Source organism: Bos mutus, chromosome 28, assembly GCF_027580195.1.
Source record: "Bos mutus isolate GX-2022 chromosome 28, NWIPB_WYAK_1.1, whole genome shotgun sequence".
Lineage (NCBI taxonomy): Eukaryota > Metazoa > Chordata > Mammalia > Artiodactyla > Bovidae > Bos > Bos mutus.
The window spans coordinates 43328429-43352733 of NC_091644.1; the positions used below are offsets into that span (position 1 = coordinate 43328429).

The 24305-nt window shown below is 45.9% G+C and overlaps 2 protein-coding genes across 5 annotated transcripts in view; one reads left to right on the forward strand and one right to left on the reverse strand.

Annotated features, from left to right (window-relative positions):
• TAF5L (TATA-box binding protein associated factor 5 like) overlaps window positions 1-13176 on the reverse strand; it is a 33834-nt gene extending 20658 nt beyond the window's left edge. The window contains exons 1-4 of one of the 3 annotated variants that reach the window (XM_070364608.1): window positions 12964-13176; window positions 11399-11558; window positions 6146-6497; window positions 1035-1179 (exon numbers count right to left, since the gene is read on the reverse strand). In XM_070364608.1, coding sequence (XP_070220709.1) covers window positions 1035-1179; window positions 6146-6190 — 190 coding nt within the window. In that variant the 5' untranslated portion in view covers window positions 6191-6497; window positions 11399-11558; window positions 12964-13176. The remainder of the gene's footprint in view (window positions 1-1034; window positions 1180-6145; window positions 6498-11398; window positions 11559-12963) is intronic. The other 2 variants (XM_070364609.1, XM_070364610.1) reach the window with 2 other exon arrangements.
• An 82-nt stretch (window positions 13177-13258) lies between these two features.
• URB2 (URB2 ribosome biogenesis homolog) overlaps window positions 13259-24305 on the forward strand; it is a 30052-nt gene continuing 19005 nt past the window's right edge. Inside the window, exons 1-4 of one of the 2 annotated variants that reach the window (XM_070364607.1) lie at window positions 13259-13570; window positions 15297-15430; window positions 17433-17609; window positions 19429-22750. In XM_070364607.1, coding sequence (XP_070220708.1) covers window positions 15305-15430; window positions 17433-17609; window positions 19429-22750 — 3625 coding nt within the window. In that variant the 5' untranslated portion in view covers window positions 13259-13570; window positions 15297-15304. The remainder of the gene's footprint in view (window positions 13571-15296; window positions 15431-17432; window positions 17610-19428; window positions 22751-24305) is intronic. The other variant, XM_070364606.1, reaches the window with a different exon arrangement.

Here is a 24305-nt window from a genome sequence, read left to right on the forward strand (position 1 = left end):
ACCAAGTCACTCTCCCACGAATGCTGATTTACCTGCCTCATTTCCCGACTATAATATGAAGCACCTCAGAAGCCAGGATCAAGTCTCAACTCTCTCTAGAACTTCTCAGCACCTGGCCACTGGCAGGCCTTCAAGATGGTCTGCTGAATGCAGACATAATTATTCGGATTACTCAATTAAATTATTCAGGATAAAATTTTATGGTCATCACATTTCATGCTTCTCATTTTTCCTGGCAATTTTCTAGAATTTCTCCTGATATGCCATTATATCTAAATCAAGACAACTGAGAACACAAATTTTACAGTGGTTGCCCTACTGTCTATCAGCAGCAGCACAGGTTCCAAAGAAGACAAGGCAGCAGGCGCTTACCCAAGACTGTGATGACAAGCTCAGAAGGACTTACTCATGTCTGGTACACTGGCCATCTTACTAGAAACAGTAAGGCATTGAGGAATCTATTCCAAGTCCATCACCTGGCCCCTCCTTTGTCAGGGGAACCCATCTGAGTCTGAAGGTGAGGGAGAGTGAGTGAGTCTGACATGGAAGACAAGGAGGCAGATGCCTGCTGGGCTTCTTATGAGGAGCCAGGGCTGAGCGAGAGAAGGCACTGTAATCTCAAGCTTCACCATTGGCCATTTAAAGACACTTATAACCAATCTAAAAGTACTGCAGGAAAAATTTCTCAAAATTTTTTCGAAAAACTCCAAATCCAATTTCAAAACAATTTCAAACAACAAAAGCAAAAACACATTGTAAGTCTCAGGAATATGTGTATGATGCCAACACTTTCAACCACTTCCCAAAGGACTCATTCTGGAGAACCTAGCCTTCCATGAATGAGGTCCAGGTGAGATGGGAGGGGCCCATGCAAGAGGAAAGAGACGACCCTGGCCCCGTTCAGGGAAGGAGAAAGTTGCACACAACATCAGGAACAGCTCAAAAGCCCTGGGATTCCAAGGGAGGGTGTGTTATGATGGGTTTTCAAAGAGGCACTTGGGCCAGCTGCTGCCTCTGGGAGAAGGGAAAGGTACCTGTGAGGCTGGCGGCCATCTCCTCAGTGCTCTGCGATAGCCGCAGGCCTTGCTTCAGCGGACCGTCTGCATCCCCGTACTGCCGGCGTTTGAGGTAGCAGGACACGGCCATCTGGATCTGCTCCGTGCGGACCCGTTTCATGACCTGTAGGGGAGTCACACGGACAGCTGGATGTCATGCATGGGTAGGGGCCATCGAGCCGACTTGAGGGCCTTCATGACCAACCTCATGGTCTCTCCCACCTTATATACTGTCCCAATGACCACCTGGCCAACTTCCATCATGGAAAATGAGAATACCCTAGATATTAGGTTGGTACAAAAATAATTGTAGCTTTTGTGTTGTTAAATTTGCTGTTTTATACTGGAATACATTTTTAAATAAATGTGGTTATAACCATTCAATATCACAGTAATCCAAGTCTATGTCCCAACCAGTAACGCTGAAGAAGCTGAAGTTGAATGGTTCTATGAAGACCTACAAGACCTTTTAGAACTAACACCCAAAAAAGATGTCCTTTTCATTATAGGGGACTGGAATGCAAAAGTAGGAAGTCAAGAAACACCTGGAGTAACAGGCAAATAAGCAGGGCAAAGACTAACAGAGTTTTGCCAAGAAAATGCACTGGTCATAACAAACACCCTCTTCCAACAACACATGAGAAGACTCTACACATGGACATCACCAGATGGTCAACACCAAAATCAGATTGATTATATTCTTTGCAGCCAAAGATGGAGAAGCTCTATACAGTCAGCAAAAACAAGACCAGGAGCTGACTGTGGCTCAGACCATGAACTCCTTATTGCCAAATTCAGACTTAAATTGAAGAAAGTAGGGAAAACCACTAGACCATTCAGGTATGACCTAAATCAAATCTCTTATGATTATACAGTGGAAGTGAGAAATAGATTTAAGGGCCTTGATCTGATAGATAGAGTGCCTGATGAACTATGGAATGAGGTTCGTGACATTGTACAGGAGACAGGGATCAAGACCATTCCCATAGAAAAGAAATGCAAAAAAGCAAAATGGCTGTCTGGGGAGGCCTTACAAATAGCTGTGAAAAGAAGAGAAGTGAAAAGCAAAGGAGAAAAGGAAAGATATAAGCATCTGAATGCAGAGTTCCAAAGAATAGCAAGGAGAGATAAGAAAGCCTTCTTCAGCGATCAATGCAAAGAAATAGAGGAGAACAACAGAATGGGAAAGACTAGGGATCTCTTCAAGAAAATCAGAGATACCAAAGGAACATTTCATGTAAAGATGAGCTCGATAAAGGACAGAAATGGTATGGACCTAACAGAAGCAGAAGATATTAAGAAGAGGTGGCAAGAATACACAGAAGAACTGTACAAAAAAGATCTTCATGACCCAGATAATCACAATGGTATGATCACTGACCTAGAGCCAGACATCCTGGAATGTGAAGTCAAGTGGGCCTTAGAAAGCATCACTACGAACAAAGCTAGTGGAGGTGATGGAATTCCAGTTGAACTATTTCAAATCCTGAAAGATGATGCTGTGAAAGTGCTGCACTCAATATGACAGCAAATTTGGAAAACTCAGCAGTGGCCACAGGACTGGAAAAGGTCCGTTTTCATTCCAATCCCAAAGAAAGGCAATGCCAAAGAATGCTCAAACTACCGCACAATTGCACGCATCTCACACGCTAGTAAAGTAATGCTCAAAATTCTCCAAGCTAGGCTTCAGCAATATGTGAACCATGAACTTCCTGATGTTCAAGCTGGTTTTAGAAAAGGCAGAGGAACCAGAGATCAAATTGCCAACATCCGCTGGATCATGGAAAAAGCATGAGAGTTCCAGAAAAGCATCTATTTCTGCTTTATTAACTATGCCAAAGCCTTTGACTGTGTGGATCACAATAAACTGTGGAAAATTCTGAAAGAGATGGGAATACCAGACCACCTGATCTGCCTCTTGAGAAATTTGTATGCAGGTCAGGAAGCAACAGTTAGAACTGGACATGGAACAACAGACTGGTTCCAAATAGGAAAAGGAGTTCGTCAAGGCTGTTTATTGTCACCCTGTTTATTTAACTTCTATGCAGAGTACATCATGAGAAACGCTGGACTGGAAGAAACACAAACTGGAATCAAGATTGCCGAGAGAAATATAAATAACCTCAGCTATGCAGATGACACCACCCTTATGGAAGAAAGTGAAGAGGAACTCAAAAGCCTCTTGATGAAAGTGAAAGTGGAGAGGGAAAAAGTTGGCTTAAAGCTCAACATTCAGAAAACGAAGATCATGGCATCCGGTCCCACCACTTCATGGGAATTAGATGGGGAAACAGTGGAAACAGTGTCAGACTATTTTTCTGGGCTCCAAAATCACTGCAGATGGTGACTGCAGCCATGAAATTAAGAGACGCTTACTCCTTGGAAGGCAAGTTATGAGCAACCTAGATAGCATATTCAAAAGCAGAGACATTACTTTGCCAACAAAGGTTCATCTAGTCAAGGCTGTTTTTCCTGTGGTCATGTATGGATGTGAGAGTTGGACTGTGAAGAAGGCTGAGCGCCGAAGAATTGATGCTTTTGAACTGTGGTGCTGGAGAAGACTCTTGAGAGTCCCTTGGACTGCAAGGAGATCCAACCAGTCCATTCTGAAGGAGATCAGCCCTGGGATTTCTTTGGAAGGAATGATGCTAAAGCTGAAACTCCAGTACTTTGGCCACCTCGTGCGAAGATTTGACTCATTGGAAAAGACTCTGATGCTGGGAGGGATTGGGGGCAGGAGGAGAAGGGGACGACAGAGGATGAGATGGCTGGATGGCATCGCTGACTGGATGGACGTGAGTCTGAGTGAACTCCGGGAGTTGGTGATGGACAGGGAGGCCTTGCGTGCTGCGATTCATGGGGTCGCAGAGAGTCGGACACGACTGAGCGACTGATCTGATCTGATATAACCACATTTTTATAAATGTGGTTATATATTATGTTTTAATGACATTTTCTCACATTATTTTTTTTTTGCTAATGACTTTATTACTTGCTGTTTATATTTATTTTAGACCGTGGAAATGAGGTGTGACAAAGTTCAAAATGGGTCATAAAGCAGTGGAGAAAACTTGCGCCATCAACAACGCATTTGGCCTAGGAACTGCTAATGATCAATTAGCTAATGTGGTGGTTCAAGAAGTTCTGCAAAGGAGACAAGAGCCTTGAAGATGAGAAGAGTAGTGGCTGGCCATCAGAAGTTGACAACGAGCAGCTGAGAGCAATCATTGAAGCTGATCCTCTTACGACTACACAAGAAGCTGCTGAAGAACTCATTGTCGACCATTCTACAGTTATTCGGCATTTGAAGCAAATTGGAAAGGTGAAAAAACCTGGTAAGTGGGTTCCTCAGGAGCTGACCAAAAAAAAAAAAAAAATCATCATTTTGAAGTATTGTCTTCTCTTAATATACACAACAACACACCATTACTCAATCAGATTGTGATGTGGGACAAAAAGTGGATTTTATATAACAACCAGTGATTGTTTTATATAAATATATATATATATTTATTTTATATATGTATTATTTATTTATATATATATTTATACGTTTTATATAACCAGCTCAGTGACTGGACTGAGAAGCAGCTCCAAAGCACTTCGAAAAGCCAAATTTGCACCAAAAAAGGGTCACAGTTACTGTTTAGTGGTCTACTGCCTGCCTGATCCACTACAGCTTTCTGAATCCCAGTGAAACCGCTATATCTGGGAAGTATCCTCAGGAAATCGATGAGATACACTGAAAACTGCAATGCCTGCAGCCAACACTGGTCAACAGAAAGGGCCTAATTCTTCTCCATGACAACTCCTGACTGCAAGTCATACAACCAATGCTTCAAAACTTCAATGAATTGGACTACGAAGTTTTGCCTCATTCGCCACATTCACCTGACCTCTCGTCAACCAACTACCACTTCTTCAAGCATCTTGACAACTTTTTGCAGGGAAAACGTGTCCACAACCAGCAGAAGGCAGAAAATGCTTTCGAAGAGTTCATCAAATCCCAAAGCATGCATTTTTATGCTACAGAAATAAACTTTTTTCTTGTTGGCAAAAATGTGTTGATTGTAACAGCTCCTATTTTGATTAATAAAGATGTGTCTGAACCTAGTTATAATGATTTAAAATTCATGGTCCAAAACAGCAATTATTTTTGTACCAACCTAATAATAAAGCCCCACAGGGAGAATGGTTACATGTATATGCATGGCTGTTGGCTTGAGTCCCTTTGCTGTTCACCTGAAACTATCACAACATTGTTAATCGGCTATACCCCAATACAAAATGGTTAAAAAAACAGAAGCCCCACAGATTCCCCCCACAAACTCCATTTAGATCAGTGTGTTTACATTTCAGTCATGTTGCTTACCTCTTTCACTCTTCATCTATAACACCAGGTACAGATAAGCATCAGAATAATAAGAGGATATGTATACATATTAGAAAATTTCTCAGGAATTCTTTTAATTTTATTCTTGGCTGTGCTGGGTCTCCGCTGTCTTGTGTGAGCTTTCTCTAGTTGTGACAAACAGGGGCTACTCGCTATTTGAAGAGCACAGGTTCTCACGGCAGTGACCTCTCTTGTTGCAGAGCACCAGCTCTAGGGCACATGGGCTTCAGTGGTTGTGGCTCTTGGGGTTAGATGCCCCATGACACATGGGTACTTCTTGGACTAGGGATTGAACCCACATTCCCTGCACTGGCATGTGGACTCTCAACGGACAACCAGGGAAATCCTGTCATGAATTCTTAGAAGGGAGGAAATGCAGGGGTAATATTCAAACTAATCTGAGGTGGTAATTCAAGCTAGTTTGAAATTTCCCCTTCAAAAGGACTATCTCCCTTCACTGCTAAATTTATGATCAAGAAGGACAGAGACTCCCTGGACTTCCCTAGTGGCCCAGTGGTTTAGACTATGCGCTCCCAAGGCAGGGGGCCCAGGTTTAAGCCCTGGTCAGGGAACTAGGGGCTTCCCTGGTGGCTCAGATGGTAAAGAATCTGCCTGCAACGCAGGAGACCCCGGTTTGATCCCTGGGCCAGGAAGATCCCCTGGAGAAGGGAATGGCAACCCACTCCAGTATTCTTACCTGGAGAATTCCATGGACAGAGGAGCCTGGTGAGCTACAGTTCATGGGGTCACAGAGAGTTGGACATGACTAAGTGACCAACACTTTCACTTCAGGGAACGATTCCACATGCCGTAACTAAGACCTGATCCAGCCAAATACACACGCGCACGCGCACGCGCACGCGCACACACACACACACACACACACAGAATATCAGGAACCCCTGATGCTATTGGCCTCAAACACTCCTCTGCCTGAAGTGAAGAATACTGCAGTCCAGATGAACACTGACAGCTGGATGAATTTTCTAGGTTCACTCCAGTGATGTAAAAAATATTTTCTTCTTCAGAATCAAAACATGGTGTCCACTCTGGAATGCAAACAACATTATCCGTACACAAGTGATTGTCCCCATCAGGGTAACTTTCTCTAAATCAAGAGCTTCTAATTTTTTTGTCTGTATGTGGAAGATGTGTTTTTGATAATTTATTTGGATATGTTTAAGTTTTCAGTTTCAATTATAGGCATTGGACTTCTCTTTTGTGATTTCCTCCATTTGTTTTAAGATTTAAAATACCTCATATTCCAAAAATCTGTTATTCTTTAAATATTAAAAAATTTATCCATATATAATTTTTATCCATTGAAATTTCTTTCACTGAATAACTAAATAACTGTTTTATCCAGATACTGCACCGAACAAGCTGTTCCAAAATCACTGACAAATAATCCTTGCAAACTGATTCATGTTGACTCTTTCAAAACATAATCTGAAGATTTTTTAAAACATAATCTGAAGATTGATTTTTCAATTGCATAAAAGTCATACAACAGAACAAACAGTAAAGGCTGGAGATATGCATATACAAAAATACATATATTTATATACAAATATAAAATGCTGCTGCTGCTGCTAAGTTGCTTCAGTCGTGTCCGACTCTGTGCGACCCCATAGACGGCAGCCCACGAGGCTCCCCCGTCCCTGGGATTCTCTAGGCAAGAACACTGGAGTGGGTTGCCATTGCCTTCTCCAATGCAAGAAAGTGAAAGTGAAAGTGAAGTCGCTGAGTCCTGCCTGACTCTTAGCGACCCCATGGACTGCAGCCCACCAGGCTCCTCCATTCATGGGATTTTCCAGGCAAGAGTACTGGAGTGGGGTGCCATTGCCTTCTCCGACAGATCATTCTAAGTAGCATCTAAAAACCTAAGGTTTTTCATTAATCATCATGATTAAATACTCTGTGGAAATATAAATCATAGCTTAAAAATATATGAACCAGACTATCCTCGGTTTTGGTCATACATGATATAATTTTAAAACTTGCAGAATAACTAAAAGCTGTGCTCTTTCCCATGGAAATAATATGCCACAAGAATAAGGCTCACAGCTGGGGGCTTAGGAAGCAATGTACAATCTGGGAGGGGATAGGGTGGAGCAGAAATCATACAGTCTGGCAGCCAGATGACACTAGAAATTGATCTTCTCTAACATCAGCTGAGACCTCCATAAAGTCCCAGAAGTCTTTTCTTGTCAATTACTTTCTTTTCCCATAGCTTCCTACCCCCAGCCACTCCAAACCTGCAGCAATCTCCTTACTCAGCCAGCCAACATCAGCGAGCTGTTTACTTAGACTTAAGATTCCTCAACTCTTGTCAAATCTAAGTCATTTTCCCCTTATTATCTTTGCATGGTTTCCAGGATGCTGAATACGCCACCTCCCATGCAAGCGTGTCTTCTGGCTCCCCTCTTCCATCCTTCAAACAAAACCAACCAAACAAGCAAAAACTAGTGGTCATCTTCTCTTGGCTCCCCCAACCTGACCTCTAAACGGTCTTCATCTCCTTCTATTCCAGACAGGATTCTGTCTTGTAGCCACTGTGCTACATCCTCACTGCTGCTTTTTGACAGCACAAATCACTTCTCACCTGGACTATTCCAATACCCTCCCACCTCTAGGCCTACCTCAAACACCCTTTTGAAGGTGGTCAGAGAAAAAGACAAATCTGATTATGCTACTCCATGCTACAAACCATCCTCCACAACCAATGCAGCTGCCCTCTCCTGCCATCACTGTTTCTTAGTTGCCCCAGAACAGGGCTTTTATCTTGGAAATTCACATTAAAAATAAAGTGAGCTTTGTCTAGCTCCTGCTTGAATTCCCAACGGTTTACTTTGGGCACATGATTTCTCTGTATTTTTATGAACCAAGAAAGCCACAAATATTTAATTCCTACTTCAACACTTGTTTTAGGGCTCAGAAAACTTATTTTTATACAAGTTTGTTAACGTGGAAGGGTATGGCACAATCTATAGAATGGCTACGTATATCTGCTGCTGCTGCTGCTGCTAAGTCACTTCAGCCGTGTCCGACTCTGTGTGACCCCATAGACGGCAGTCCACCAGGTTCCCCCGTCCCTGGGATTCTCCAGGGAAGAGTACTGGAGTGGGGTGCCATTGCCTTCTCCAACCTATATCTACCATGTCTGATTTTATAAAGAAAACTTTTCACATGGACTCCATTTACAACGTCTGCACACAGAAGAAACAGGATATTGTGCTCTCAGAATAAGGGGGATACAGTTTCCTATGTTTATCATTCTCTCTGAAACAGGATTCAAATGAGGTTCTGGAGATGCTTTAGTGACATTAAACCCTCGTGTGTGTCTCAGTGGAAAGATCACTTTTTTATTCTATAGTACTGCCCATGGGCTTCCCAGTCTGCCAGTGCAGGAGATGTGGGTTCAATTCCTGGGTCGGGAAGATCCCTTGGAGAAGTAAATGACAACCACTTCAGTATTCCTGCCTGGGAAATCCCATGGACAGAGGAGCCTGGCGGGCTATAGTCCATGGGATCACAAAAGACTGGGACACGACTTAACAACTACAACAACAGTACTGCCCATAGGACTTCCTGCAATGATGGAAATGCTGTACCTCTGCACTGTTCAGCGCGGTAGCCACCAGCCACAAAGGGCTATTTAGCAATTAAAATGTGACTAATGCAACTGAAGAATTGAAGTTTTCATTTTAATTAAAGCAACCACACGTGGCCAATGCTTACTGTATTGAACACAGTTCCAGAGCATGGTATTATTTTGTGAAAATAAAGCAGCAGTATCATGACTTAAAAATGTCAATTCACAAAGTTTTGCAAAATACTTCTGATTACTGAACTGCCAAATCTCCAAAAGTTTAGTATTTTGCTTGTAAAAATGGTACTACCTTTTTCTTATTATCAAACCCTATAAGGTTACTAAGATACAGATACATTTAAATACATCTTACCAGAAAGATATCTTATCTGATTGCTAAACAAAGATTTATGAATAGGAATTTTCTATAATATTTTCTAAAGCTTGCCAATACACAAAGTTCTTTAAACCATCTTCAAGTTAAAAAAAAAATGAGAAAGGAAAAAGGAATTTGTTTCAGTAAACAAACAGAGCAGCAGTTACTGTCTGTAAAACATTCAAATAAAAGCAAGCTCAAACCTAAGACAACTTTACCCTTGCAATAAGAAAATTAATAAAGAAAAATATTTGGTTAACTTAAAAAAAAAAAAGGTTCCATTCCTGGATCAGGAAGATCCCCTGGAGGAGAGCATGGCAATCCACTGCAGTGTTCTTGCCTGGAGAACCCTATGGACAGAAGAGCCTGGCAGGCTCTAGTCTATAGAGTCAGAAACTACTGACCAGCAGAGAGGCAGACACCACTGAAGCGACTTAGCATGCACGCAAGCATCCATTTATATCTTCAACATCTATGCCTCTGTGGTCACTTTAGCCACCCTGAATCATCAATTCCATTTTCTAGAACACATCACCTTCGTATCTATCAAATCACCTATGACAGAGCACTTCTTGAACCCGCACATTACTGGAAATGTCAACAAAGCCATCAATACCCATTCAGGTAGGTATACCTGTTTTACTTATCACTTATTAATACTATACTGATTGTATAAAAAATCCCAAACTAGCATTGACTGAGATTGTTTCAGTCCAGTACATTTCCCAAACGGCACCTTAGTTGTTGGAAAGCGTAATTACAGTGTTTGTAATAGGAGACACTTAAGCGTGTGGTGACACTTTCTTTTAAGTGGGATACTTTCAGGGACATTTTGTCAACAAAGGTCCGTCTAGTCAAAGCTATGGTTTTTCCAGTAGTCATGTATGGATGTGAGAGTTGGACTATAAAGAAAGCTGAGCACCGAAGAATTGATGCTTTTGAACTGTGGTATTGGAGAAGACTCTTAAGAGTCCCTTGGACTGCAAGGAGATCCAACCAGTCCATCCTAAAGGAGATCAGTCGTGGGTGTTCATTGGAAGGACTGATGCTGAAGCTGAAACTCCAATACTTTGGCCACCTGATGCGAAGAGCTGACTCACTGGAAAAGACCCCGATGCTGAGAAAGATTCAGGGCAGGAGGAGAAGGGGACGACAGAGGATGAGATGGTTGGATGGCACCACCAACTCAATGGACATAGGTTTGGGTGGACTCCAGGAGTTGGTGATGGACAGGGAGGCCTGGTGTGCTGCGGTTCATGGGGTTGCAAAGAGTCGGACACGACTGAGCAACTGAACTGAACTTCATGGGGGAGGTGGGGGGGAGATCCTGTCTTGTAGTTAGGCATATAAAATATATCCCTGAAGATCTTTTCAAGAGAAAAAGTTGCCTGGAATGGTCTCCAGGTTTCTTCATGCCTTCTCAAAGTGCTCTCCAAGCTTCCAGATTTGGATTAAAATACCTGCCTCCAGTAAGCAGTCCTTTTCCTTTCAGAGTCAAAGGCAGACACAAAGCTACCAGGACAAGTGGCTGAGCCTTCCCTACTTTCAATTCCACATTACTACAGGTATAATCTTTCCAAAAAGCTAATCTGATGCCATCTGTGCTGAGCTTAAAAACTTTCTCCTTCCTCCACCAGTGGGGAAGATAAAAAAAAATCCCATCTCCATCTAGTCATCTCAAGGTTACTCTGATCTGTCTGTTTACAAAACAGGTGGGTACCACCCCGCTGTCTAGCCTTAGGGGCTTTGGTCAAATTCTCCTTCTTTAATTGGAGGAACCCGTCCCCTTTCCCTCTCCCCAAACTGGCACTCCTATCTGGTTTACCTAAGTCTCACTCAGGCTTCACAGCCCAGCTTGGCCATCTCTTCCTCAAGCCTGATTCTCTCTGTCCACCAAACCCTGGAACAAACTTCTATCCTGGGAATCACCACACTATTAGTTTCCTACACCACCATTATACTAATACCTAGCACTTACTGACCATAGGGGAGGGAACATTCCTCAGATGAGAAAGTTGAGGCTCACAGAAGTCAGACAGGTGCCGTGGGGTCCACAGTGCCCAGGTTGAGGGGGGGCGCTTGGGTCACCTGGCTGCTGGGTCTGAGCTCTTCCCCTTTATGTCTTGCTGCTCCAAGGGTTCTCTTGGGGAACAGAACAGTGAGAACTTACCACATGCTTGTTGAAGGCATGATCAGAATAGTTACTACCTGAGAAGCTACCTGTCAGAGAGGCTAGAAGGGCTTCTAGCACTGTCCTGGGTAATGCTGTTTAACAGCATCTTTGGGGCCTCCTTCCAGCTGAATCATCAAACAAAAACCCTTTCTCCAAACATGTCCTTCATAGGTATTATGAAGGATGTCTGTTTGCAAAAGTAAAACCAAAAAATTGGTTGACTGCATAGTTAAGGGAGGACTTTACCTAATTTTCCAGTGACAGAACCAAGTATTAACACATTTAGAGGCAGAAGCATCAAAATCACTCCCAAACACACTGATTTACTGTTGACGACCAAAACAAACAAAAAAAATGCTCAAGGTAAGCCCACTTTTTGGTTTCCCAGCTTAATACGGATTCTTAAGGCAGGAAATATTTATAATTCATAAAAATCAAAAGTTAGCATACCTCACATTTAATGCAAAAAACCCACGCCCACAAGGAACCTACCAAGTACTCTACCAAAAAAGTAATTGTAATAGCCGATAACTAGTATTAACAGAACACATCCTATTTGTCAGGCATTTTCAAATACGTTATTCCTTTTTGGGGTATCCTTTAAAAAGTCCACTTTTAAGTTATCAGTCAATACCCCAAAAGAAGAAACGAATGCTCATAGAGATTACAGGTAGGTATATGGTTTCCACAGAAGGCCGATGTAGACACCAAGCCCATCCACTACGAGAAGCTTCCCTGAGTGTAAGGACACGGCCCGAACTCCTCTTCAGACTTCCACCCTCAAGCAGGGCTGGGACCCAGACCGAGATCGGCCACCGCAGTCCCCTTCCCCCTACCCGGCAACGCTGGGTCACCTAGGAGCACACAGTCCCCGCACGCCCCTCCCGGCGCGGCCCGGGTCCCGCAGGCCCGCTTTCAGCTCCGAGACCTCCACCTGCAAGGTGAGAGGTCAGAGCTCAGAGCTCAGCCGGCCGACGCTGGGGGCCGACCCGGGGCGCCCCCGCCGCAGTCTGAAGGGCCGCACTTCCGCCGAGCCCGGGATGCCGGCTTGCTCACCTTCGGCTCCCCGCCCACGCCTCGCCCAGGCGCTCCGCGGCCTCCGGGCTCCGCGGCTCACAGCCCGCAGCCGGCTGTCAGGGGTGCGGCCGCCTCGAGGGCGCCCTTGCAGGTGGGGACCGCCGCGCTCGTCAGCGCCCTCCCCGCCACCATGTGCCAAGTTTCAGCCCGACTTTGGCCTAGAGACACTCCTCCAGCTTAAACGCCCGAGAGAGCGGGCCCGCGCTCCGGGCGGGGCCGCCGCCCGCAGCCACGCCGGCCCGCCCCGCCCCCACTGCCTAGGCCGCGCCGCCACCCGCGCCCGCCGCCCGCACTCACTGAACATCCCAGGCGGCTCTCGCTTCCCCCGCCGCCGCTGCCGCCGGGGTCGCCCCGCGTCCGCCTCCGTCGCCTTCGCGGCAGGCTCGCTATCCGCGGCCGGCTCAGCCGGACCCCCGAGCCCCGAGCCCCGCCGCCCCCGCGGCGGCTCTGGGCGGCCGCCCCATGACTGACTAACGCGGAGCCGCCGCGGGCTGGGCCGGGCCGTTTGGGCCTCGACGCGCAGCTGTCTCCGCCAATGGGCGCGGCGCCTCGGCGCTCGGCTGGCTATGCCTGGCGCGCGCGCCACCCCGCCCCCGCGCTCCTTCCGCCCCTCCCAGCGCCGCGCCGTCCAGCTCCGCGCGGCCGGCTTTGGGCGGTAGAAGCGAGGCTCTCACGTGGTAGCTCCGGAGTGGGTCCCGTTGTCGCTGTCAGTCCCCGTGAGGTTCCCATCCGGGACTGACCGCCGGGAGAGTTCCCGACTCGGGGACTGCCCTCCGACCAGTCCGCTGCCCCTCCCGGCGGGGCCTGCGTGAGTTCCTCACCTGGGGTGGCCTACAGGTGAGTCCCCTCCCGGCCGACCTTCCGCCCCAATCGCGGCTCCTACCAGGTGACCACGTCCCTCCAGGTGAGCTCCCAACCAAGGCAGGGTCCTCCCCGCTGGTCGCTCCTTCGGCGGCCTCTCGCCTGGCTCCCGGCTGTTAGCTTCCTTGAGTTCCTCAGGGTTCCGGCGTGTGAACGCGCAAAGACGGACGCGGCTTTGCTGTCCTCGTGGATTTGTGGTCCTCAACCCGACTTTCCACGCGCGTTCGCAGAGATCGTTGCGGTCACCGGGAGCCCAAGGTTGGCAGATCTAGAAGAGTTGTCTGGGGCGTCTTTGTAGCCAGTTCTTCAGACGCTTTTTAAGTACTTGGTAGCTGTCGTGACGGTCGTGATGGCTGTCTAACATTGAATTGAACAGTTAAGTTAGTAACTGTTGGATGTATATTGGATGTTTTGACACACGGGCAGACTGACATCTTTTGACTGTTCTGGTCTCTGTAACAGAGGAAGGGTACTTTCATTCCTATTCCCTTGTAAAGATGCGTATAGAGAATTAGTTCTGAAGGTAGGTCTGGAGAATTTCGGACCCCTTAGATTAAAAAAATCCAGTGATCCAGCTCTCAGTAGATCAAACTCTTTTTGTTTGAGAGTATTTAAAATAGAATCGTGAGTCTGCGATTTTTTCTCCATATTTCATTGGTCCTATTTTGTTGTTATTTGCAGTGCTGTGGTCAGTCCTTCAGTCGTGTCAGACTCTTTGTGACCCTGTGGACTGTGGTCCACCAGGTTCCTCTGTCCACGGGGTTCTCCAGGCAAGAATACTGAAGTGTGTTGCCATGCCCTTCTCCAGGGGATCTTCTGGACCCCGGGATGGACTTGGCATCTCTGTGTGTCCTACATTGCAGGCATATTCTTTACCCACTGAGCCACCTGGGATCTCTTTATTTCAGTATTAAGTATCATGAAAAACTTTCTCCTTTGAGTAACTGACTTGTTTACTTTTATATAATGAAAATGATTTAATCTGATATGTTTTCCATTTTTACTATGACTTTTAGGAAACTCAAAGCTACATTTACCTCAGTTTTATAGGATTATAAGTGGTTGGTATGTTTGTATTGCTGCTTTAGTCATAATTTTTTTGTATTGTATTTTTCTAGCGTTAATTGTATACGTGTATTCTGTAGAGACTTTAGAAGCAGTGTATTTTCCTAAGTTAATGAAGTTATTGTTGCAACTGAAATAAGTCTTTCTATTGGCACTGGGTTTATACTTTATTTCTTTTGAACTTGGAGAAATATTACCATTTCCAAATACTGCTTATCTTTTTAAACTGTTTAAAGTTTAAAACTCCTATGTATTAGGAGTGGATCCTAATACATACTCTACAGTATGTATGTATTAGGACATTTTTGCTGTAACAACCCTTTCAATCTAAAGCCATGTGTGAAAATAAAAGTAATTTGAGTGTTCGCAAGTAATATGAACACTTTGGGTTTTGTTTCAGTGAATTCCTGCACACTGACTTCTGAGGATGTCATATTGGATCACAGCAGGAGTACTTGTACATGTGTGTGTAATCCATCTTCTGTCTGCTTTCATGTGAAAAGCATGAAAGTTTTCTTCTAGAAAACTCATGGACTCAAGCATCTTATATATTGACTTCTGCCCAATGGTGTTTTAATTCATTGAAGAATTTTTTTAAAAGGAGTATAAGTTATGTAGACAATAAGGTACATAATGTTCATTTTTGGTGCCTATTAAGTTTGACCTTTATATAATGTATTATTTTCCATTGCTTTAAATTGTAGGTGCCGAAATGGCAGCTGTTTATTCTGGCATTTCTGTGAAACTTAAAAGCAAGACAACGTCCTGGGAAGATAAACTAAAACTAGCTCACTTTGCTTGGATTTCCCACCAGTGTCTTCTTCCAAATAAAGAACAAGTAAGTTTAATGCACAAGTAACATTTTTATGACCTAAACTAATGATCACTTATTAAATTGCATATTGATGTTTAGTTAAAATTTTAAAAGATTAGGGAAAAGGCTGAAGAAGGAAGCATGGTTAGAAAGTTAAAAGTAGTTTCAGTGAGAAAAAGTTAATAGATATTTCACTAACAAACTTTTTCTGTTACAAAACCTCAGCATGTCTTTTATGTTTGAAAATATCTCTTATATTCCAAATTATGTGGGTGTGTGCTAAGTTACTTCAACTCTGTTCAACTCTTTGTGACCCTATGGACCGTAGCCTGCCAGGCTCCTCTGTCCATGGGATTCTCCAGGCAAGAATACTGGAGTGGGTTGCCATGCCCTCCTCCAGGGGATCTTCCCAACCCAGGGATTGAACCCACGTCTCTATATCACCTGCATTGGCAGGCAGGTTCTTTACCACTGGTGCCACTTGGGAAGCCCTAAGTATGTGCATCAGTGAACAAATTTGGACTTGGGTTACAGGAATTAGGTTCTGAGTCTGTTGGCAGTTTCATTTATTTGTAAATCCTAAGTGATGCTCCATAAGCAATTCTTATTGGTGCTTTTTAAACATCTTTGGAACTTGATAAATCAAAGGTTGGGAAGTAGAGAAGCTTTAGCATTTGCAATAACCCAAGGGGAAATAGATTATAAAGTGATAGATTAGAAACAGATTAGGAAGCAAGAAAGACATCGTTCTTTGTTAACATTTCTCAAACTTATCTGACTAAGAAAAACTGTTAATATAGTGGAGACACCAGGATGATGAACTCATTAAATTGGATTAACATACAGTCATTTGGTGCCTCATCAGTAAAGAAGTCACCTGCCAATGCAGGAGACACAGGTTCGATCTCTGGGTTGGGAAGATCCCCTGAAGAAGGAAATGGCAACCCACTCCAGTATTCTTGCCTGGGAAATCCCATGGACAGAGGAGTCTGGTGGGCTACAGTACATGGGGTTGCAAAAGATATCAGACACAACTTAGTGACTAAACAACAACAATAAAGCAGTTCAAAATGTGTCAAAGATGGATTACCACTGTTGAAATGATGAGATCCATTTTGTACAGCACCAGCAGAACTAGTAGTGTCTAAATCTGCCTGAGGGTCACCTGACAGCTGTGGCAGGCAATTTGATCAAGGTTTCCCCTATCCTTCTCGGGAGAGTTTTTTTCTTTTAGCATTTGCACTATTCATGCTGTCATGGACATTTCTGGTGTCTTGAGCTGAGGCCTCACCACCTTTCCTTGTGTTTATGAATAAGGAATCATGTCACAATAATGAAAACTATCCATGTTCAGCCCTCCTCCTAATACAGCATTTGTGAGTCATTCATAGAAGACTCTGTCTTCTGAATGCAATAAGTAGGTTTAGAGATGAAGCTGCAGGTAACTCAGGAAGCCAGGACACAAACTCTGGTCTCCTGACTCTGCATCTTTGCGTTTGTGTGTCATTCTTTTTGTGGCCATCCTGAGCAATTGTGCTTTTACCTTTTAAAATTTAGAAGTGATTAGTTAGAAGAAACTGTTTCACTTGAAACTTTTTATTGGCCCCAGGTAAAGGCAAAATTAGTTTTTTTCTTTTTTGTTTAATTTATTTATTTGGCTGTGCTGGGTCTTAGTTGGGGCACACAAGATCTTTGTTGCAGTATTCAGGATCTTTTAGTTGTGGCATGTGGGATCCTATTCCCTGACAAGGGATTGAACCCATGCCCCCTGCATTGGGAGCATGGAGTCTTAGCCACTGGACCACCAGGGCAATCCCCAAAGTTAGTTTTGTTTTTTTTTTAATTGATTGTTTAATAAACATATTTTAAGGTACCAAAACATAATATTACCAAAGATAAATTTTAAAGAAAGTTTTTCCCCCTGGCAGTTGTATTTGGTTATTCATGGGATGTCCCTATAAATGTCCAGTGTTTTTCTTGATAAAGAAATTCATTTATTTTTAAGTATATTTTTTTCCAAATTTAGGTACTGCTTGATTGGGCAAGGCAGTCGTTGGTTGCATTTTATAAGAAAAAACTTGAACTGAAGGAAGACATTGTTGAAAGGCTTTGGATCTATGTAGATAACATTCTACATAGCAGAAAACTGCAGAACCTCCTCAAGAATGGAAAGACAGTTAACCTTCAGATTTCCCTCATCAAGGTAATTAACAGTTTCCTGTGTTATCCTGTATGTGTTACATGTATCTCTGTTGATTTCCTGTTAATACCAGAGGCTTAATTGTCTTATGGTTAATTATATCAAGATGCAGAAAATATCAAGGTAGGAGGGGAGATGGCTTCCCAGGTGGTGCTAGTGATAAAGAATCCACCTGCCAATGTAGGAGATGCATGAGACTCAGGTTTGATCCTTGTGTCTAGAAGATCTCGTGGAGTAGGAAATGGCAACACGCTCCAGTATTCTTGCTGGAAAATTTCATGGATGGAGGAGCCTGGAGTCTTTGGGGTTGCAAAGAGTCGGAAACGACTGAGCACACACACAGCACAACAGCAGGGGAGAAGAAAAAATAGTATGTTTAGAGTTATAATAATGATTGATATTTATTGAATGCATATCAAATTCTCTATACCAGGTGTCCCTAACCCCTGGGAGTTAGGAACTGGGCTGCACAGCAGGAGGTGAGCGGTGGGCAGGCTTCATCTGCCATGGCTTTCATTACTGACTGAACTAAGCACTTTATATTATTTAATATTGAATAAAAGATTAGAAATTTTTCATAAGCTGGTTAATTACCTTTTTAATTACGAAAGGTATCCAGCAAATGATGCTACTTTATAACTTTTTTCCCCCACCTTTTTGCTGGACTAGAGGGAAATCAAAGGTCAAAATCTAGATGAGAATTTCCTCAAAGGTTTTTGACTCAGTGGGCAGGAGAAAAGCAGTAGAGGCTGGGAACAGAGGAATTAAATGGTTGATGCCTTATGGTTTATAGGCTTTAGTGGTTCTTGAAATTATGCTCTGAATTATATCACTTTATAAAATAATAGGTCAGTGGTCACCAAACTGGATTATTCTGAATGGTCCTTAGGGGATGTGAGAAGAAACTATTTCATCTTTATATGATTTTTAAAAGGTCACCTTAATTTTTATGTATGTTTTATAATTGTATAAAATACTCATACTATGGTGCATGTGTGTAATTTATAACCTTATCAGGTATAAAAGTGGAAAAAGTTGTATAATCAGAAATATTTGGAGATTACTGTAGTAAAGTGCTGGCATTTAAGTACAAAGTATTTTTGGTTCAGCTTTTCCGGAGCCAGCAGTTACATGGATGGAGATAAACACATGTGTGTCATTGGGCTACTCATAACTTAGCACCTGGGATAAATTTGATATTCAGATGTTGTGAGGCTGGAAGCAAGTTGCATATCCCATAAGTGAATTTTGGAATCTGCCTGGCCCTCGTGATTTCTGTTTTTTGTGAATTTCAGAATTTTGAAAGCTATAGACTGGGTTTGCTATTACCATAAGTAGTAACTGGCAACGTTTGTTTTCTTCTTTTAAGAATGCCTTTTGCTTTGGCTTTTTCAGGTACAAACAGTATTACTGATTATAGAAATGTGTTTTGGACCACAGGATCATAACCAAAGGCTACTGTCCCATCTACCTGTAGCATCTAAGTTGAATTATAGGTTTAGGTTCTAAGAAAACATGAAATCTTTGGACTTTAAGCCTTATAAAACTCTGCTATTTAGAAAGGGTCAGCAGATATATAAAGGCATGGAGCCCTTTTCTTAATTTATATTGGTAGGAGATGGATGTGTGTAGGAATTAAGACAGGTCCTCTGCCTTACTTTGATGTGCTAAGGAAAAGTCAGGTTCATTTAGATGTGCTAATCTGGGCATTTCTTTCTCATTAAAATCAGGGCAAGGAGTGAGTTTGCTCATTGTGTTGTGTTTTTTGAGTGTCTGCGGGTTTAGGGTCAGTGACAAGTTTCCTTTCTTTCTCAATACTCAGATCATCAATGAGAGGATAGCCGAGTTCTCTCTTTTGGGATCCCAGAGGAACATCTGTGTTGTGCTGAGCTGCTGCCAGGGTATCCTCTCGACACCTGCACTTGCTGTCATCTACACGGCCAGGCAGGAGCTGATAGTTGACCTGCTGAGCCAGCTCTGCTGGTTGGCCTGTCGGCAGCCAGGAGCCATAATACCCCAGTTGTTTGAAGTCATTCACCTGAGCCTCAGCCACTACCTCTCACTTCAGCAGCAGCAGGTCAACCCGAGACGCGCCTTTGGGGAGGTAACTGGGCACCTGCTCCAGCCCTGCCTGGTCTTGAGACACTATCTCTTGGGGGGCACATGGACTCAGGCTGGCCAGGGCCAGCTGCGGCCAGCACTAGGCCGGGACATTAGGAATCAGATTGAGGCTGTGCTTCAAGGTGGAGCTTTTCAGCCTGAGCTGCTCCCTTCATACAAAGAGGAGCTCTTGGATCAGCAGCAAGGCGACTCAAAGATAGGGGCCATGAAGAATCTTCTAGCTCCCCTGGGCACTATGATTGCCAGGCTGGTGGATGCCGGCTACTGTGACCCATCCCTTCAGGCTTCAGTGGTGGCCAACTCTGTGGCCTTGCTGTACAAACTCTTTGTTGAGTCTTACCTCAAGGAGGGGAACCAACTGCTTTGCTTCAAGGTGCTCCCTCAACTTTTTGGCTGCTTAAGAATTTCACACTTGGAGGAGCAGAGGCAAGCCCTGTCCATGTCCGACTGGACCACAGAACTCCTGGTTGTGGAACAGCTTCTAAACTCAGTGGCCAGTAACACTATCTACAACATCGCTGCTGACCGAATCCGGCATGGTGAGGCTCAGTTCCACTTTTACCGTCATCTGGCTGAGTTGCTGCTAAAACACCCACAGGCCCTTGTGCCAGCCTGGTTCCGCTGCCTGAAGGTTTTGCTCTCCCTGAATCATTTGATCCTGGAGCCAGACCTGGATGACCTGTTGGCTTCAGCATGGATCGATGCAGAAGTCACAGAGTTGCGGACCCAGAAAGCCCAGGAGGCACTGATCCACACGCTCTTCCAGACATACGCCAAGCTCCGGCAGGTACCCCGGCTGTTCGAGGAGGTGCTGGGGGTGCTCTGTCGCCCCGCAGCCGAGGCGCTGAGGCTGCCAGTGCTGACTGCTGGCCCTGCTGCGGTGCTCCAAGAGTGCCTCCCGGAGCTGCCCCTGAGCCAGGTCCTGGACACGTGGGCCCTCGTGCAGGAGCGGTTCCAGTCTCTGGTCTTGTCTGGCTTGAGGGGTGACGAGGACATGGCCCTGAAGTCCCTGTCGCTGAGCTCGCTGCTGTGCTGTGTCATGGTCAACGCGCGGAGCCTGGATGCTGGCTCACCCCTGCCCATGGTCAGGCGCATGCGGCAGGCCATGGACGGGATGCTGCAGGGCCTCTTGAAGCCCCTGCTGGACCTTCTTCGCAAGCCCTGGCCCTCAACGCCTGAGCTCTGGCAGCAGAAGGTTGGCGACTCTGCGCTTCTGCTTGCCCACACCTGGGCCCAGGTGGACACCGTGCTGCGCTTGAGCTGCAGCCCATACCGCTCTGAGCCCGGGACCTTGGCGGGCGCCACCCCAGAGCCCTCAGGCCCCCTTCCGCTACTCCCTGGCGTCGAGGCCAAGCATTGGGAGGAGATAGAGGAGTTCACGGTTCAGTCCGACTCCCTCAGTCGGTACTGCTTGGAGCAGCTCCACCTGCAGAGAATGAAGAACACCTTACTGCAAGCCAGTTTCCAGTCTGAAGAAGCCCTCTGTGCTCTGAGGCGTGATGCCGCCTACATCCTGGGCTCTGGGAGAGCGAGTGTGACCCGGGGGATGTCGGCTTCCTGGGATGGCCAGGTCGGGACAGTGAGTGTGCTCACCTACCCCATTGCCCACTGGCACTTGGTCATGTCCAATATCATGATTTTAATATCATATCTTGGTCCAGATGACCTACAGTACCTGGCCAGCATCCTGCTGAGAACTTTACCAGTGAGCAAAGCCCAGGAAGGCTTAGTGGAGGAGGAACCAGATATCACACTTGGAAAGATCTCCCAGGCCGTCCTCCACAGCCCTCTCTTCCCCGAAATGCAGTCCCTCCACTCTGCGTTCTTCCTGGGCTTGACTGCACGCTGCGGCAGCATCCTGTGTGCCGCTGCGCAGAGGGAGACAGCTCTTCTCCGCCAGCAGCTGCCCTGGCTCTTTGAAGAGGATTACATGGTCATGGCTCACTGGGAAAGCAGATTTGCCAAAGTTGGAGCTGAAGGTGTAGAACCAAGAGAAGAAATTGCCCAAAACATACTCTCGTTGGTCAGGGGTGACTCCCCCATTCAGTTGGAGGGGGAGCAGTTGGAGAGCATCCTGCAGCTTTTGGGAGTTCTTTCTGCTCTACAGCTGGACAGCCTCCTGGCACCCTATCATGTGCATTGTTTTCTTCTGTTACTGTCTGTGGCCGTCACCACACCAGGCAGCTCTTGCTCCTCCTCCCTCACCCTCAGGGTTTTGAGGACGTGCTACCAGCTTCTCGGTTGCCTGCAGAGAGGCAAGAGTGCCCAGGCTGTGCTTAGGGTCATGTATGTTAGCGATATCTTTGAGGTCACACTGACCTCCTTGTTCAGAGCCAGTAGGAGGTTTCTTGTGAGTGTGAATGACCCCTCTTGGCTGGAATTCCTCCAGGTGGTGGGAACGTTCTTAGAACAGCTCCTGCAGATGCTTATCCAGAGAAAGCTCAGTCTGGGGCTCAATTTTGGGAAAATCCTTGCCTTCCTCTCAGGGCACCAACTGCACAATGAAGTGACTTCAGGCCAACGGTCAGAAGATCAGGTTCCTCTGGGCCAGCAGCTCATGCTGGTGTCCTTATCTAAGGTGTGCCAAGTGCTGGGGCCTTTAGTCAAGGAGCAGAAGCAGCAGGACGAGGCCCCAGAAGTGCTGCCCAAGCTGTTGAAGGAGGTGGTGCTGCAGGCGGGGGCCCTGCTCCAGCACTGCATGGCCCCTGGGGCCCAGGGCCGCCTCCCTCCCGCTGTCATCTCGTCCTTGGGCTCACTCTTGGAGGCCGATGTGGCCCTGCGTTCCAGGCAAAATTGGACAGATGTTTCGAAAGGGACAGACAAAGCGCTGTCCGCCTACACCACCCTCTACCAGACCATCTATGCTCAGATCCTGTTGGAATTGCCAGCCCTAGTGGGAGATCCCCCATCTTTCCAGGCAGCTGTGCAGTTTTTAACTCTGTTCTTTTTGGTCCCAGAACTACATCCTCAGAAGGATTCTGTGTGTACCTCCGTGTTTCATTCTGTGAGAAAAGTCCTTGCAGGTGAGATGTTTTCTCTTGAGCTACTTGTGTACTGTAGAGCTTTTGGTGAAAGGTCACTGGGTGGCAGCCAGGTGACTTTCTGCCCACCCCCTTTTTTGAAACAGGCATGCATTTCAGAGGGTACTACACCAGGAGCTGGTAGAAGCCCTCTCTGGTGTTCATTTCTAGTGTCTCCCTTTGTGCATGTGAGCAGTTACTCACAATTGTTTCCCTGCTTTTTACACAAATAGCAGGCTTCTAGATGTATTGTTTCATGCTTTAGTTCTTCACTTATTTTGGAGGTCGTTCTAGTTTATAGTTTTGAGTCACTCTTCTCTGATTGAGTCTTTCTGTCTTGGCCCCAGAAGTCAACGTAGACAGCTTCATCCCTATTTGTAGGCTCTCCAGTATCAGATCTTCAGCACCACCAGTGGACTTAAGAAAGATTAAACCTGCCAACCTTTTAAAATTGCAGGTGACTTAATTTATAGGGAACCTCATGAAATTCCGTGAGGGCGGATGTTGTCCCCCAGGTCTCTGTGGTCCTGGCCATTGTGGGGCCCTGAGTCCTGATTGGACAGCGGCTCAGCCCATGATGTCATTGCAGTGTTTTAGCTGGATGTCAGCCTTGCAGGCCAGCTAATCAGGACCAAAAACCTGGCCAGTGTCTTCATGCAGAATTCACTCCCTGCTGTCCCCAGGTCAGAGGTCAGCAGACCAGAGTCCATCCCTAACGTGATCTCATCAGGGCAGCACTGTCCCAGTTGCCATAGACCTGTTGGCTTCTCGTTTGCTTGTTCCTGAGGTGGGGGCTGGTTAGGATCGTCTGAGGAGGGGCGGGGGCCGCCAGCCTAGCCCAGCCCTCAGTGCACACCGACCTCTCTGTGCCCTGATGGGAGGCTGTGGTGGCGAGCGGGGGCTGTGGTATGCTCACACCCACAGATGTCCTTGGGCTTTGTAGGAAGAGAGGCCTCCTGAGCCATGGCCAGGGCAGAGCAGGGCCAGGGTCTGCTCTGGGTATGGGCTGACTGGGGGGCCTTGGTCACGTGTTCTGTTTCACTCTGTCAGCCTCTCTCAGGGAATGGTGTCACCTTGTTAATGGGTAAAATTCAGTCTTCTGTTAACTCATTTAACATGTTCTGTTAGAGCATTTAAAACCAATGTCCTAAGAAATGGCCGCTGGTGGTCTAAAGCTCTGGCCCCCTTCCCCTTTGTTAAATAGAATGGAGTGTCTTCCTTTATCCCTGAGACCCCTGTGATTGGAGGCAGCCTCTGAGTCCTAATTATGTGTCCCTGGACTTGTGGTACTTTGTACCCCAGACAGAGCTGGGTCAGGGGGTGAGGCCTCATACCCCACTGCACTCCCAGATCACCGGCCTAAGTATTGCCAGTGTTGCCATGGGGGCAGGCCTCACGCACCTGAGCTGCTAGATTCGCCTCTAGAAGGGACCAGGGTGGTGAGAGGTCTGGAGGAAAGGCCAAGGAGGGTGGCCCGGGGCTTTGGGCTAGGAGAGACAGGGTTAAGGTGACCACCTTGGTCCTTGGGGGTGAGTCAAGTAGGTCTCAGCTCAGAAAA